This window comes from Fusarium musae, chromosome 5 (assembly GCF_019915245.1).
Source record: "Fusarium musae strain F31 chromosome 5, whole genome shotgun sequence".
NCBI lineage: Eukaryota > Fungi > Ascomycota > Sordariomycetes > Hypocreales > Nectriaceae > Fusarium > Fusarium musae.
The window spans coordinates 4341407-4357084 of NC_058391.1; the positions used below are offsets into that span (position 1 = coordinate 4341407).

The 15678-nt window shown below is 33.1% G+C and overlaps 2 protein-coding genes across 2 annotated transcripts; both read right to left on the reverse strand.

Moving 5' to 3' along the window:
- Nucleotides 1-1872: 1872 nt before the first annotated feature.
- On the reverse strand, nucleotides 1873-3465 carry J7337_007844 (uncharacterized protein; the record flags this gene model as incomplete). The annotated part of the gene is made up of 4 exons (XM_044825471.1): nucleotides 1873-2205; nucleotides 2263-2450; nucleotides 2618-3227; nucleotides 3280-3465. The coding sequence occupies 4 exons, from the start codon at nucleotides 3463-3465 to the stop codon at nucleotides 1873-1875; spliced, it is 1317 nt and encodes a 438-aa protein (XP_044681128.1).
- A 641-nt stretch (nucleotides 3466-4106) lies between these two features.
- Nucleotides 4107-6550, reverse strand: J7337_007845 (uncharacterized protein; the record flags this gene model as incomplete). Its single annotated transcript, XM_044825472.1, has 5 exons — nucleotides 4107-5091; nucleotides 5141-5271; nucleotides 5324-5653; nucleotides 5707-6096; nucleotides 6155-6550. The coding sequence occupies 5 exons, from the start codon at nucleotides 6548-6550 to the stop codon at nucleotides 4107-4109; spliced, it is 2232 nt and encodes a 743-aa protein (XP_044681129.1).
- Nucleotides 6551-15678: the final 9128 nt, after the last annotated feature.

Below are 15678 nucleotides of genomic sequence, written 5' to 3' on the forward strand. Positions count from 1 at the left end.
GGTTGAAAGATATTAAAGACATGCTGGGTGAGCAACAACAGCACTTAACAGCCTTGGTATCCCAGAACCATTCTCAGCCAGCGTCTCGGGTCAGTTCATCGCCAGGCGCTGTATCAAATGCAAACTGTGGATCAATAATCAGTGCTTCCGCGATTGGGACCCAAGCCGCCGAAGACGAGCCTCTGCATTTCTCCTCGGTTTTAAGAGAGCCGCTGGACGTAGCATCCGAACCGATGAATATTCCGGCCGAGCACAAGACCTCTTCAAGTTACCTCCTAGGTCTCCCAGCCGTGAAAATGCTAGTGGGTGAGTATCCAACAAACCTATTCTTCCTCCTAGAGACCCAGACTCCTCTGCCACCGGAGCTGTCTCCAGAACAGTCGCAGAATCCGCTGCCACCTTTTCAGGTTGATCGATCGGTGCTTGACCACCTAGTTGCCACCTTCTTCTCGTCGGTGCACGTTAGCCATCCAGTACTCGACCAGGCAGAGTTTACAGAAATCTACGAAAGGTTCCTGGATAAGGGAGCAAACTCGAGCACTGAGTCAGCTTTATGCATGACAGTCTTTGCTCTAGGTGCCGTCTCCGGTCAACCGATAAGATCATGCCATCCACAAACTTCACCCAATAGTACAGAATATATGAGATATGCTCTACCAACGCTAATGCTTCGCTCATTATGGTTGTTTTCCTTCGACCTCACATTAGCTCAGGCACTTGTCTTGGCGAGTGTCTACTTTGCATATATTGTCCGTCCGCTTCACAGTTGGCGACTCATATACTTGGCTACTAATCTCTTACAACTCAAGCTTTCAAGGTCAGTACTACGTACCATAAACTAGCTAATCGCTAAGAAAACCAGCTTGGATTGCCAAAAGCAAACACTCAATACAGAGGTCGATATACTGCGGTTGTTTTGGTCTTGCTTCATCGTTGAATGCGACAGACTTGCTGAGCTAGAGCTCCCCAGAAGCAGTCTTCAGCAATTGACAGATGATGCAAACCTACCGCAATGTGGGAACTTAGATGATCTTCACATGACAGCCTATTTAGCCGAGATATCCATTCGACGGCTTCTGAACCGTATACACAACTCCCTGTACCCAAGAAGACCAAATACTCTCAACACGTCTCTTTCATCAACCTCACTTATGACACCAGAAGAGTTCTCTATCGACGAGCTAACTTCAATCACCTCTGTTTGTGAAGAACTGCACCGTCAACTCGACCTATGGCACGCAGCCATCCCCGAGCCGTTCCGACCACCACTGAATTTTGAAGAAATAGAGAATGATAGGATATCGATATTGAGAATTCGTTATTATGCCGCCAAGCATATTATTTACCGACCTTTTGTTCTTCATGTTACAACGCACACGAGCCCACACGTCTCGAGTGTGATTGCCGAAAAGGCAGGGATTTGCATCGAAAGTTGCAGTTTATATCTTTACCACACCTCTAAGATTCTTCGCGCTCCAAGTCAATACACATGGACTTTCGCACTGTCGTAAGTATCCTCTATCAGGTCACAATGTCTTATACTAAATCACCGAATCAGGTCGCTTGGGGCGGTGATCATACTGACATTATCATCGCTCAATCCTGACCTCCGGCACTTTGTTCCTGATATAGAGAGTCTCCAAACTCTGGCCATCGATAACTTGAGTCAATGGAATGTTTCCAGTATCTCTGACGTTTTGGCAATACTTAAGGAGATAAGGAGGAAGACACGTCTTCGAACAAGAGTCTGAAAGATTCATGATCTTGATATCGGTTGTTTATCTGGTCGTCCGCATTTTATTTCACATTGCTATGAAAGAGACCAAGGTGTGAAAACATCTCAATGAATAGATGATAGTCACGAATCAAATGTTAGAGCTCGCCACCCGTGGGCTGCGCGATAATCTTCAACCCAATTTCAGATGACCAGAACTTGCCATCAGGATAAGTATACTTTTCAAGCGCCTCATCAGTGTAGCCTGTAGAGTAGCCTGGTGATAATGGCGTGACGTAGTGAGTATTGACAATTTTTGAGGGATGTCGCAAGTTCTCGCGGTGGCTGTCGGCGTTTTCCAGCATTGACTTGCGCCCACTGATAGCAACATAGTCAATCGTGCTGAGATGGGACGTGAGTTCTGTCAAGCCCATTGCACCATTGTGTGGAACGCATGGGATATTGAACTTGAGGGCCATCAGCATGACCGCCTAGAACGAGAATCATTAGCTTGGGACGTGAATCAACTGTAACTATTGGGGACTCACAAGACATTCGTTAACGCTACCAAGTCTAACAGCATCGATTTGGACAACGTCAGTTGCTTCAGCTTGCAGTAACTGCTTGAAAGTGACTCTGTTTTGTGCTGCCTCGCCGGTTGCAACACCAACGCCATACGGCTTCAGCGCCTTGCGAATAGCTGCGTGTCCGAGCACGTCGTCTGGATTTGTTGGCTCTATAAGGGATCAGGAATGTATGTCTAGTTGACTGAGGGAGGTTGAGGCATACCTTCAATAAAAACAGGCTTGAACTCCACCAAATGCTTCATGTACTCAATGGCCTCAGGCACGCTCCATACCTATTCCGACGTCAGTGATAGCTGTCATGAAGCGGAGTGATCACTTGCCTGATTAGCATCAATCATGATCTGGTAGTCATTACCGTAACCCAGGACGTCTCTCACAGCAGACAATCTTTCTCTATCAGCCTCGATGCTGGTCCCGACTTTGAACTTGAAGACCTTATAACCCTGCGCCAATGTCTCATGCAGTACCTCTTTCATCCTTTCGCCAGAGAACGCCATCCATCCGGCGGATGTCGTATAGGCTGGTACGGCAATATTGTCGAATGCCTCCTTCAAGCGTTCCTCTTTGCCTTTAGCAGTCTTTTGAAGCATAGCGATAGCCTCTTCTGGTGTGATGACGTCGGTGATATACCTGAAATCGATGCAGCGGACAATCTCCTCAGGATTCATCTCACATACGATCTGCCACACAGGAAGACCTAATATCTTGCCCCAGAGATCCCAGACGGCATTTAGTACGCCAGCAACAGCCAAATGCGTCACGCTCTTCTCAGGACCGATCCATCTGTATTGGGAGTCGGAGACCATATATCGCCAGGTCTTGCCCATGTTCCGAGTCAACTCATGCATTGTGTTTCCAACTACGCGTTTAGCGAAGATGTCAAGAGCCATGCAAATAAGCTCGCTTCCGCGACCGTTGCTGAAAGCCTATGTGACCATTAGTAGCATTTCTGAAGGTGTCGACCATAACAGGACTGACAATGCCTTCACCGATCAAATCACGGTGATTGGTATGAAGTTGGATGTATGGATGCGACCCATTCGTGCCAACATGCATAGCGTCTGATCCAACTCCGTCTAGACTAGTGGGGAATCTGATGTCGGTAACGGTGAAGCTGGTGATGGTGACATCATCAACTTCTAACGGCGTCTTTGAGGATGGCATTGTAGCGGCGTAGAAAGGATGGTTCTGGTTTTTCAAGGTTGAAACCTACAATTTGTTTTATAAATCATTTTGTAACAATGAGGGTCCTTTTAAAGAGCTTATAGCTTGTCCCATTAATGGCGATGAGAATGCGGAAGTCAGATCCGCAATGTGACGTTAGAGGATTGCGGGGTTCTGTACAGCGCAGCGGGCTTATCTGCCGACTATCCCCGTCAGCTCTGACTGCATGCTTAGCTGTTCCTTACTCTCCTGACAATAGCGACCCTAATGTGGTTAGACAAAAGTATCGGACAAACGTTTATATAAAACACAAATCAATAAGCTAACCAGTCTGCCTATAGTGCTTCCTGGCACAGATGTTCAGGTCTGAGATCTGGTCTGTAATATAAAGAAATTAATAAAATTATATTAAAGAAAGGGAATTATTACTTATTATTAAAGTTATTTAAAAAATAAAGTAATATTACTTTCTTAAAATAAAATAATTATATAAAAACTTATAAATACTTTTAATTTTATTACTTTAATAAAAAATATTATTAGCTTTTTTTATATATAAAAAGTTATATATAAAAAGATATAACTAGCTACAGACTTTATTACTTTCTTTAAACAGTTTTAAATACCCTGCCTTAAATTAACTAATTGCTAAAAGTCCGAAAGTTCAATTTCTGAGAAGCTCCAAGCACAGGATCTTTCTTAGTCAGTCCGCAAGTCTTTTCCTGCGTGGCCTCATACAAGATTTCATAATCAGCATAGATAGGTGGGATCCCCTTTTCGTCGTTGTCTGGAGAAGTCTGAGGCTTGCCAGTTCCTCCAAAGACAGAGATAGTAGTGTTCGGGAAGTCCTCGGCAGGTCTCTCAAAACCTCCAATCTGCACAAACTTCCATCGCAGGTGGTTCTGGAGATAAGTTTTGACTTTGCCTACCTCAGTTGTATCGATGTGTTTGAAGCCGCTGTCGAGCGCCTGGGAAATGATGGGAATGGTGAGAAGAACTTGAGCCCGGGAGAGTACCTTTTTGTCTTTCTGGGAAGCGCAATTGGAGCAAGTCTCAGCGGAGGGAGCCATTCCAGCGAATGAGTACACCTGGCCGATCAAGTTTTCTTCGTCTCGGAACGTCGTGTCGGGATCATCGCCGTTGCCGCCAAGCCAGAACTGGATAGAATAGGAACTTCCATTCAGAGCATACCGATCGTAAACCACATTGATAAGGTAGTCGTTCCAGGTCTGATGCTTAACGTTATCGCGCCCGAAGAACTCGATCTGCTCCTTTTTGTCTTTGCTTTCGAAGACTTTCCTGGAATACTTCTGAGGGCTGGGGTAGAGGTCCTCGATATGCTTTTTAAGGTCAATCTTGAACTGATCCTCCTTTAAAACCTCCTTTTCAGGATCAATTGCGCCTGGCTGAGGGATGAGATCATCATACTGGTAGCCCAACTTAGTCCAGTCTCGGGCATCATCTGACGTCCAGTACCCAGTCGCCGGATTATTGGTTTTCTCGCGGTGGAAAGGGAGGAGAGGATCATCCTTCTTCTTGTCCTTAACATACTGCTGGGTACGGACCCCGTTGAACCAGGTTTCCCAGTTCAAACACTGCCACATGGAAAGCAAGCGATCGATATTACTGAGTAGTGTTAGCAAGTAGTGAGTTTCGTCCGAGAAGCTCTACTCACCAATGATGGAGCCAAAAGATGGGGTCAAATGCCGACACTGGAACATCTGACATGTGACCAAGACCCCATCCTCCTTTCTGGTCAGGCTTCTTTGGATCACGAAGCTTGGCATTTGAACCGCCGGTAAGGTTCTGTTCAACAAGTCAATACCTCATCAATCGGTTGCGAGCGGTGATAACCTACATGTACGTTGTTGTGGATATACTCCAGCGAAAGATAGCCAGTGCTTATTTCACGAGCACTCTCATTCCACCATTTGGTGCTGGAAAAGGTCTCCCAGGTGTCCGTATACTCTGGGGAGAACAGACGATTGACAGCATCGGACAGTGTGCCGGGACCCCGAAAATTCTTCCGCCTTTCATCTCCTTCTTTATAGGGAGGATACCAGCCCTCCTCAAACGTGCTCAAAGTCTTGTTGGCTTCGTCGAAGTTATTGAAACCGGTAAGGCCCGTCCAAGTTACGCCATCGTCGCTTCGTAGACCATAGCGACTTGTCGCTGAGCATTTGCTCCACTAAGACATTATTTAGATGAGTTGGAGGCAATAGAAATGGAACGGAGCCTTACTGGCAGTATGACATCGGGTTTTCCCTCATCTCCCTTTTCAACATTGTCCGGGATATTCCACTGAGTCATGCCTGCTGGCATGTCTCCAAATGCTCTTGCGTTACCTTTGTCGTCTTTCATGGGATTCTTAAACTCATAGAATGGATTCGTGACTCCTGTCTCTCCTCTGGTGTCGTAGGGAGGATAGGTAGTTATTACCGGGAAGCGAAAGATCTCTGGGAGAGCGTATTTTTGTCCGTGCTTCTTGCTGTACTTCTTACCAGCCCAGTCCCAATATGGAAGTCTCCACTCATTAGCTGCTTTCTCCCACTCAGGAGCGTCACTGGGGTCGAGCTTCCGCTCCTTCACCCAGTCCTTGATTTGGTCCTTCATATGAGTCCACACAAGTTGCTTAAATTACAAATCAGCAACGGACGGTCGTAAAGGCAAGAGAAATTATTGTACGTACCTCGAACAGCAGCATATAGGGTCGATGCCACGTCGCGAAGGTGATGGTGTTGTGCTCACAGTATCCCCCGTAGGGATTAGCACCAGGAGGCAGTTTCTTGGCATTTTCGGGATCTTGGTTAGGAGGTGCAGCGCCATCCCATGGTTTCAGAGGGTATGCGTGGATGCCCGCGACCTGGAAGTAAGACAGCCTCTTATCAACTTCAAGCTCCTGGAAGCGATTAAGGGCGAGAACCATGAGAGTCCACTGTTTCTGTGTGAAGGCATTATCGGAGGGGAAGTAGTGGGATATCTCACGGCGGCAAGGAAGACCCGGAGCGTAGGGAATATTGTTGGTCTTACGCTTAGCATCTGAGGGGATGCCCGTAATGGGAAAGGTCTCGCCGGTGAAATCCATGATGATATAAGAAATATTCTTGCTTAAATGTGAAGATTGATATGAGTGATGAACAGTTTATTCATGGTTGTATCGCCGGTATTTATGGCTCCGAGATTAATCAAAAGCCTCGCTTGCGCAAAACTGGAATTCGGAGGTAGAAATGAGGTATCTGCAGCCAGAAGCTCTTCGCGCCGGCGCTGACTGAGACTAAGCCATGTGACGGCCATTGATACGAGTCGTGACTGGATCATCGGAGGTCTCGCTTTGCCAACATTCACGGCGCTGTGCTGAATGTCTTTCAATGAAGCCATATTTGGATCTTTTAGAGCCATCAGCTAGCCACTGCCTAAGTTTAAACGATCTAGACTCACTAGTCGCCGCGGGAAGCCACTAGACTAGCCCGTTCCGTCACTTCAGCTGCTCGTTTGAGACATCACTAGCGCGTTTAGGCCCAAAATGGCCATTGCCACAGCGGCTAAGGCCGCTACTAACGAAGAATTAGTGGTTGTTCTAGCGAGCGTGGGTGCAGATATGTGCAGCGAACGTACAGTATACCGCCGTACATCATCCAACTGCGCTCCGATCGATGTTACTTGATAGTGGACAGCTGAATTATCATTACTGCGCTGTTGTCCAGCAGTGTGACAGTGATGGTATGTGATAACTTCGACTTCATGCCCTACAAGACAGCCACGCTGGGTTGAAACTAGTGGAAAAGTGTTAAGACACTGGACCCCAATTGAGCTTTCTAAAGAATCTCCCTACAGCTAAAGGGCTTCGTGGCTGGCTGTCTCTGATACAGCTTACTACTTAAAGATGGATTTCGTTATAGAGGAGATATTTCTTATCAGAATATTGTAAATTCACTATTTCTAACTCTTCATACAGTTGGAGTAGTCCTAACAGCTCTGCCCGTGGGCGAGTCGTAGGTCTAGGACTTGAATCTATGAAGGAAGACTGTGTAAAGCTAAAGCTAAAGGTAGAGTCTCGGACAGATGTCGAGGCGTGGAATGTGTCTTCAGAATAAGTAATACTGCTCTCAGGTAACTGACCTTGCCAATTCTGTGAAGTTCTAAATAGCAGCCAGCGGTAGGTTGTTCGCCAAGTTAATCCACGATGTGATAGCATATGCATGAGCAGTATGTAAGCGTCATCCAATCCATTTTGCCGTGTTGGTGCAGCTGCTATGTGACAGCTGAATACTATTCCCAATCCCATCTGCCAAGTTCCAACACATACTGACTAACAGAAGCATCAGAGCGGCGCCTGACTATCTAAGGAATTGACAATCTAAGCACACTAATGTAATCCTGTCACAATCACCCCGCATGGGCGGCCGACGACAACGCTGGTCTAAGATAACATACACAACATACATAGCCTAGCCCGCAAAAGGAAAGAACCTCCCGATGCCCGATCTAGCCAGATGTGTCCAATATTGGCCCACTTGTACTTTTTAGCTAATGTCGGATATAGGGAAACCGGCCACCCCCAGAAACCGGCCACCCTCTATAAAATACTAAAAACAAGATATTATTAGAAATATAATTAATTAACTACTATTATATTTTTCTAATTAAATAAAATTTATATTAGTAAATATTTAGATAAAACTAAGTATAAAGATCTTTAAATTTTATTCTTTAAATATATTTTAATATTTTTCTTAATTATAATACTTTTTATATCTATTTATAAGCTTTTAAAATCGCTAGAACTTTTATAAACTTAGCGTTTCTGTTATATATAACTTTCTTTCTTTTTTTTAATAGATATTCTTTTTATTTTAACTATATTATTATAATTTCTTTTTTAGTATTTAATAAGGAAGTTATAATTATTTAATTAACTGCTAATTTTATAGAAAAGTAGTTTAATAGCTAGGTTATTAGAGATAATGCTTAGGATAGCTTGGAGGGCCTGATAAAGCTATATAGATAATTAGGGTATTATTAGAAAATAGGAATTCTTTCCTTTTACTGGGGAAATAGCTATAATAATAAGAGCTAGTATCTTAAGAGTCTGAGTGACTATTAGGTTTATTAGGACTTTTACTAGATTAACTGGCTATAGTCTGGTTACTTTCTAGCTAGCTAAGGTATTTAATTTTATAATAGCTTTTTTCCTAAGCTTTATTATAAGTATATAAGAAGGTAATCTTACTAATATAGCTTAAATTAGTAATAGAAGTAAGATCTAAGAGGAATTTCCTATATACCCTTTTTAATAGTTTAAAGACTGTAATATTTAGCAGCTAAAGGATATAAAAAGAGTGTACTAGAAGGAAAAGTATAAATATATTATTATTATAATACTTAAATAAGAAGTCTTTAGTTATATAATTTCTATAACTATTAAGGATAAGAAAATAGGGTTTTTTTAGCTTTTTAGGCTTTATTAATAGAATAAATACTGTTTTAAGCTAAATAAGTGCTATATAGTTATTTATTTAGCCTTTTTTACTACTAGTAAATTTCTAGGCTTTTAGGAAGTTTAAATTCTCTAGAAAATGCTATTATTAGATTATTTTCCTTTTAAAGATTATTAAAAGTTTTAGGACTTTCCTTATTACTAAGATATACTTAAGGATTATAATCTAAGACTTTAAACTAGGCTAATAAATAAGTACTGACTTTTTGTCTTTTAACTTAAGAAATAGACTATTTAGTCCTATCCTTTTTATTATTTTAACTTTATTAATATTATATCTATTTTTTTACTTAACTATTTAAATTATAAGTATTAATAATAATATAAAGAAGGCCTTAATAAGTTTAGTAGAATGTGATAGTCGGGTCTAATTATATTAAACTAAGCCGTATTTGGGTTTATTATTAGCAGATTATATAAGGCGTGATACTAAGCTTATTAAAGTATTATATCTCTTAATAGTAGATTTAATATATATTAAGCTTAATTAAATAAAGAAGTTTTATTAATAGCTTAGTAAGCTAGAATTTATAGAAGTGCTAAATAAGTATCTTTATATATTAGCTACTGTAATATATTAATATATTAAGGTTTAAAGATTAAAATATTTAAATATTAGTCCTAGACTGTAATAGTAGATCCTTAGTCTTAGTATAATTAGTATTTCTATTATAGATTAAGATAGAAGTTATTAGTCTTTAATAATTAGTAAGAAATTTATAGATAATATATAATATAACTGCTAGGGTTATAATATAATCTCTCCTTTTTTTTAAGTTTTATCCTTAAGACTATATTTATCTATTTATCTATTAATTTATCTTAATATATGCTAACTTAGACTTATATTATTTTCCTATATATTTTACTAATTATTATATTAGGTTATATTTTTAAAGCTAAATATACTAAAACCTCTAAATCTAGTTTTTTTACTTAATATATTTATATATTTAGTAATTATATTATACTATATTTTTATTATTTTTATTATAGTCTTATTTATAAAGCTAATAAAAATTAAGCTAATTAATATAGAAATTATATTAAGGCTAAGGTAGTTTATAATAGTTTTAGTATTATAACTTTTTATAAGTTTTTTTATATAGTAAAGCGTTTTTTAGTTAACTTTATATTAATTTTATAGTTTTTAAGAATATAAAAGAATATAAAAAGTTAGAAAAAGATAAGGCTAAGGCTAAGTAGGCTTTTAAGGAGGCTATAGCTTGTCTTGCTTATATATAAAAAATAAAGCGTTATTTTAAGGAATAGGGTAATAAGTTATTTACTTATAGTATATAGTTACTAAAGGAATAAGGTAGTTTTTTTATTAATAAGGCTGAATTTTTAGTTATTTTTAAGGCTTAGTCTTATAAGGTAGTTAATATTATTAACTAGAATTCTGTTTTTAGTAATATTCTTTATTTTAGGTCTAGTAAAACTTCTTTAGGAGTTGTTAAGTATTAATAAGGTGTTTTAGTAGTTTCTATATATTTTTACTTTTTAAGTAGTTTTTCTATTTTATTAAGTATTCTTTTTAACTATTAATTTTATATATGCCTTTAATTACTTTTACTTTATAGATTTTTAGTCTTGAGATTTTTTATAATTTATTACTTATTTTAATTTATATTATATCTACTGCTGATTTAAGTAATAAAATATAAAAAATTAGATAGAGCCTAACCTTTAGTAGTAGGTCTAGTTTATAGTTATTTTTTAAGATTTTTTATAGTACTTTATAAAGTCTAATAAATTTATAGTCTAATTTATAATTTAGTTAGTCTATCTTGATATTTTTTATAGCTAAGTAGACTATATTTTCCTTTAAGAAGGTTAGTCCCTTTAACTGTTTTAGGTTATAGTAGTTTTTTATATATTTCCTAATAAATTCAAGTTCTATCTTTATTTCTTTATATAGGTTTTTAAGGTTATTACTTTTAAGTATAGTAGCTAGGTTAATTGATTTTTCTAGTTATATATTATAGTATATATTTAGTATAAATTTAAAATTAGTATAAGCTAGTATAAGCTTTATATTTTTATTATATATAGTATTATAAGCAAGTTAGGCTATTAAGAGTTTTTTAATTTAATTATTCTATTTATAATTAATATAATACTATAGGTACTATTTAAGTACTTAATTTATTTATTCAGTTTATCTATTAACTTATAGTTAAAAAGCGGTTATAAGTTAATAGTTTAGTCTAAGTTATGCTATAAGTAATTACTAAAAGTTTACTATAAATATAAGTCTTTTATTAAAAAGAATTTCTGTAGGTAACCTGTATATATTAATAATATATTAGTAAAAGATATAAGAAAGTTCTTTTATATCTATAGATTCTTTATATAGTAGGTAGTATAAGAATTTTATAAATTAATTAACTATAACTATAATACTGTTATAGAAAATTCTAGTTAAGGGTTCTTTTAATAAGGGTAACTTTATAATAAAGTCTATTATAATTAAGTCTTAAGGTTATTATAATACTAGTAAGGGTTATAATTATCTGTAAGGTTTATGTTTTTATATTTTTATTTTAGTATATAAGTTATATTATTTAATAATATATTTAATATTTTTTCTTTTTACCTTATACCTTTATTCTTATAGTCTTTTTATTATTTTATTAATACTTTAGTATTTATATAAAGGATATAAATAAAATTTATAAAGAAAGTCACGTTTTTGCTTTAATATTATACTTATTTTATAGATATATTATTTTAGGTAATATATTTTATAGTGCCTCTAGTTATTGACTTTTTCTAGCTAGTTTTTAAAGTAGTTATTATAAATATAAAGCTAGAATTATTAGTTATTAAGCTTGTTTTAGTGTTTAATAGTTTAGTGTAAGTATTTAATATACTCTTTTAATACTTTATTTAAGATATAGGGTTTATTATAAATAAAAGGTATATAGTATTATTTTTTAATCCTTTCTTATTAGTCTGCTTTTCTTCTTTATTTATATTTATTTATTACTAAGTTAAATTTTTATTTCTAGTATTTATTAAGTTTATTTAGGTATATTAACTAGTTGCTGCTATTAATAGCTATTTATATAATGGTTTTTATAGGTTATATAAACTGATATTTTCCTTATTTATTAAGTTTTAAGAGCTGCTTTTTTATCTTAATAGTACCTGTATTAAGGTCTATTCTTTGGCTAATAGTGTCTATGCGTTTATTATTAGTGCCTTTATAGTATGCTATTATAAAGTTAAATTTATATAGGTATTTAGTATAATGTAATTATTATTAATTTAGCTTTTATATTATAGTAAAGTAAGCTATATTTTTATAATTAGTAAATACTTTTATAGAGTATTTATTTCTTTTAAAGTAGTATTTAAATTCCTTAAAATAGTTAATAATAGCTAGGAATTCCTTATTATAGATAAGGTAGTTAAGTTCTACTTTATATATTTTATAAAAATAGAAAGTAATTAAGTATAGTATATTATTATTATTACATTATCTAATTTATCTTCTTAAAGTAAAATTAAAAGTATTAGTTTTAAGTTTAACTTGCTATTCTAGGTTAAATATAACTAGAACTGGTTTATTAGTAATAGCTAGCTTAAGCTATTTAAAAGCTTTCTAAGCCTTAGTATTTTATTAAAAGATACAGTCTTTTTTAGTAATCTCTATAAGTAATATAGTAATCTTACTAAAGTCTTTAATAAATTGTTAGTAGTAGTTAATAAATCTTAAAAAGGATTATATTTCTTTTATTAAGGTAGGTATTTTCTATTTAATAACTGCTATAATTTTTTATTTATTTATTTTAATTTTATTATATAAGATTTTATATCTTAAGTATATTACTTATAATTAATAAAAATAACTTTTTATAGGTTTAATAAGTATATTAGTATCTTATAGTGCTTTTAAGACTTTATAGATATATTCTATATACTCTTTTTCTATATTAAAGAAAATAAGGATATTATCTAGGTAGTAAACTATAAAGATATTAAAGTACTTTTAAAGTATATTTATAATTATATATTAAAATACTATAAGTATATTAGTTAAGCTAAAAGGTATTACTAAGTATTTAAATAGTCTATATTTTATTCTAAAGGCTATTTTCTATTTATTGCCTTTTTTAATTTAAATAAGGTTATATATAAATTTAAAGTTAAGGGCTATAAACTATTTTTTACTAAATAGTCAATCCTTAAGTTTAGTAATAAGTAGTAATAGTATTCTATTCTTATTAATAATCTTATTAAGCTATTAGTAATTTACTATAAGTTAAAGTTTATTTATATTAAGTTTTAGTATAAATATAACTAGGTATCTTATTAAGGATTTTAATAGTCTAATATACCCTTTTTATAGTATATTATTTAACTATTCCTTAAGTATATCAAGCTTATCTCAGGATAGGTTATAGATAGGGAAGAATTTCAGGTTTTTTCTATCCTTTAATATAATTTTAATATTATAATTTATATATTATAGTAACTTAATATTAAGTTCTTTTTAAAATAGTTTCTTATAAATATAGTATTAGGTTAGTATATTCTTAAGTTATTTATTAGCTTCCTGCTTAGTAATCTGTTTTATCTTTTAAAGATTATAGTTTAGTTATTTAAACTATCCTTTAAGAGTTACTATTATTTATTTAATATATTTTATTCTACTTTTATAATACTTATATTATATTTTTTTTAAAATAGGTAATATCTTATTACTTTAGACTTTACTGCTCTCTTTAATTAAAGTTTAAGATCTTATATTATTATTATCTAAATTATTTTTATTATCTAAAGGGTAATCTTTATAGGTTACCTAGCTAGTTCTTTAGTTAAATTATAAGTTATAGTATTTTAGCTATAGATATTTAAATATTAAGTTATATTTACTAATAGGGATAATATTAAAGTTAATTCTTTAATTTTTTTTATTTATAAATACCTTAAAGTAATTAATCTTTTAGGTTATTTATCTATTATTATAATTATAAGTTCCTCCTTTTCTATTAGTTACTATATATAGTTTTTCCTTATCTTTCTATAATAGCTTAAGATTATTTACTATATTAAAGGAAATATAATTTATATTAGCTTTACTATCTATAAGTATACTTAGCTACTTACTTTTAATTTTAACTTTTAGTTTAAGGCAGGTTTATTAACTATTCTTTATAGTTATTCTTAAAGCTTTTATAGGAAGTTTATTTTCTCTTACTCTATCACTTATTTAGCACTTTATTACAGATAGTAATAATCTTTTCCTATCTAGGGGTAATTATAGCTATATTTACTATTATAGTAATTAATATTATCTAGGCATTAGTAAGTTAGTTTATTTTAGTATTTAGTTTCTATTTATTTAATTTATTTATTTACTATAATATCTTTACTAGTTAATTATACTAATTTTTCTTTATCTAAAGTTTTACTTTATACTTTTTCTAATTAGTTAATTTTTATAATAGTTTTATAAAGTTCTTTATTTAAAGTTTTTTCCTTATAGTCTTTTTTATTATAAACTTTTAGTCTTTATTAAGCTATATAATATAAGTTTTAAATATAGTTTAAAGCTTGTTCTCTTACTTTAATATTTATTATAAGTTTTACTACTTAAATCCCTTTATACCTTCTAGTAAGTTAGTATCTTAAGGTATTAATAATTAAGTAAGGTCTCTATTCTTTATATTCTTTAGTTTATATTAGAAAATAGTTATTTATTTCTTTATCTTACTTATATTATTAGTAATAGTATTATATATAAGATATCTATAATATCTACTAATAGTTAGGATAATCTAGGTACCTTTAAAGGTCTACTTTAATCTAGATTTATTTTTTTAGAGTAGTTAGGTTTTTTACTTTATCTTTTATATATAACTAAATATAGATATTATTATCTTATTTTATAATAGCTTTTTATCTTATAAGTTTAGCATACTTGAGTGCCTTACTATACTATATACAGTTTTCTCTTTTATTATATTATAATTTAATATCTATATTCTAAATATTATAGTCTACTTGTCTTCTGATTTTTATAGCTTTTAAGTCTTAAACTGTTTTTAAAGTTAATATATAGTTTAGATTATTAAAATATTAATTTAGTTATTTTAAAATAGTTCTAACTAGGATCTTATTTATTACTAAATATAGATTATATTAGATAGTACTTCTTTATATTTTTATAGATACTCTTAATTTAGTGAATATTTATACTAGTATATTATTAAGTTTCTAATTAAATTTTAATATATTAGGTTCATTATCTAGGTTAAGGTTAACTTCCTTTCCTTTTCTAACTATATAAATAGTATATCTTTATTTAGTATATTATTATCCTGGCTTAGGAACTGGATTTTATTTAAGTTTAATTTCCTTATTTTATTTTACTTTTCTTTTTTATTATTTTTATTACTTACTTTCTTTCTTTTTAAATTTTAGATTTTCTTATTTCTTTATATTATATTCTCTTTTCTTAATTTTCCTTTCTTTTAATATTTGGAGTTATATATTATAAATTAACGTAGATAGCTTAGTTTAGGTTGTTATTTTCTATAATATCAGGTAGTATTATTTATGTATCTATTGTTTATTAAAGAATGAGTTAGGGGGGTTAGGGTTAGGGTTAGGGTTAGGGTTAAGGGTTAGGAGTTAGGAGTTAGGGTTAGGGTTAGGGTTAGGAGTTAGGAGTTAGGGTTAGGAGTTAGGGGTTAGGGTTAGGG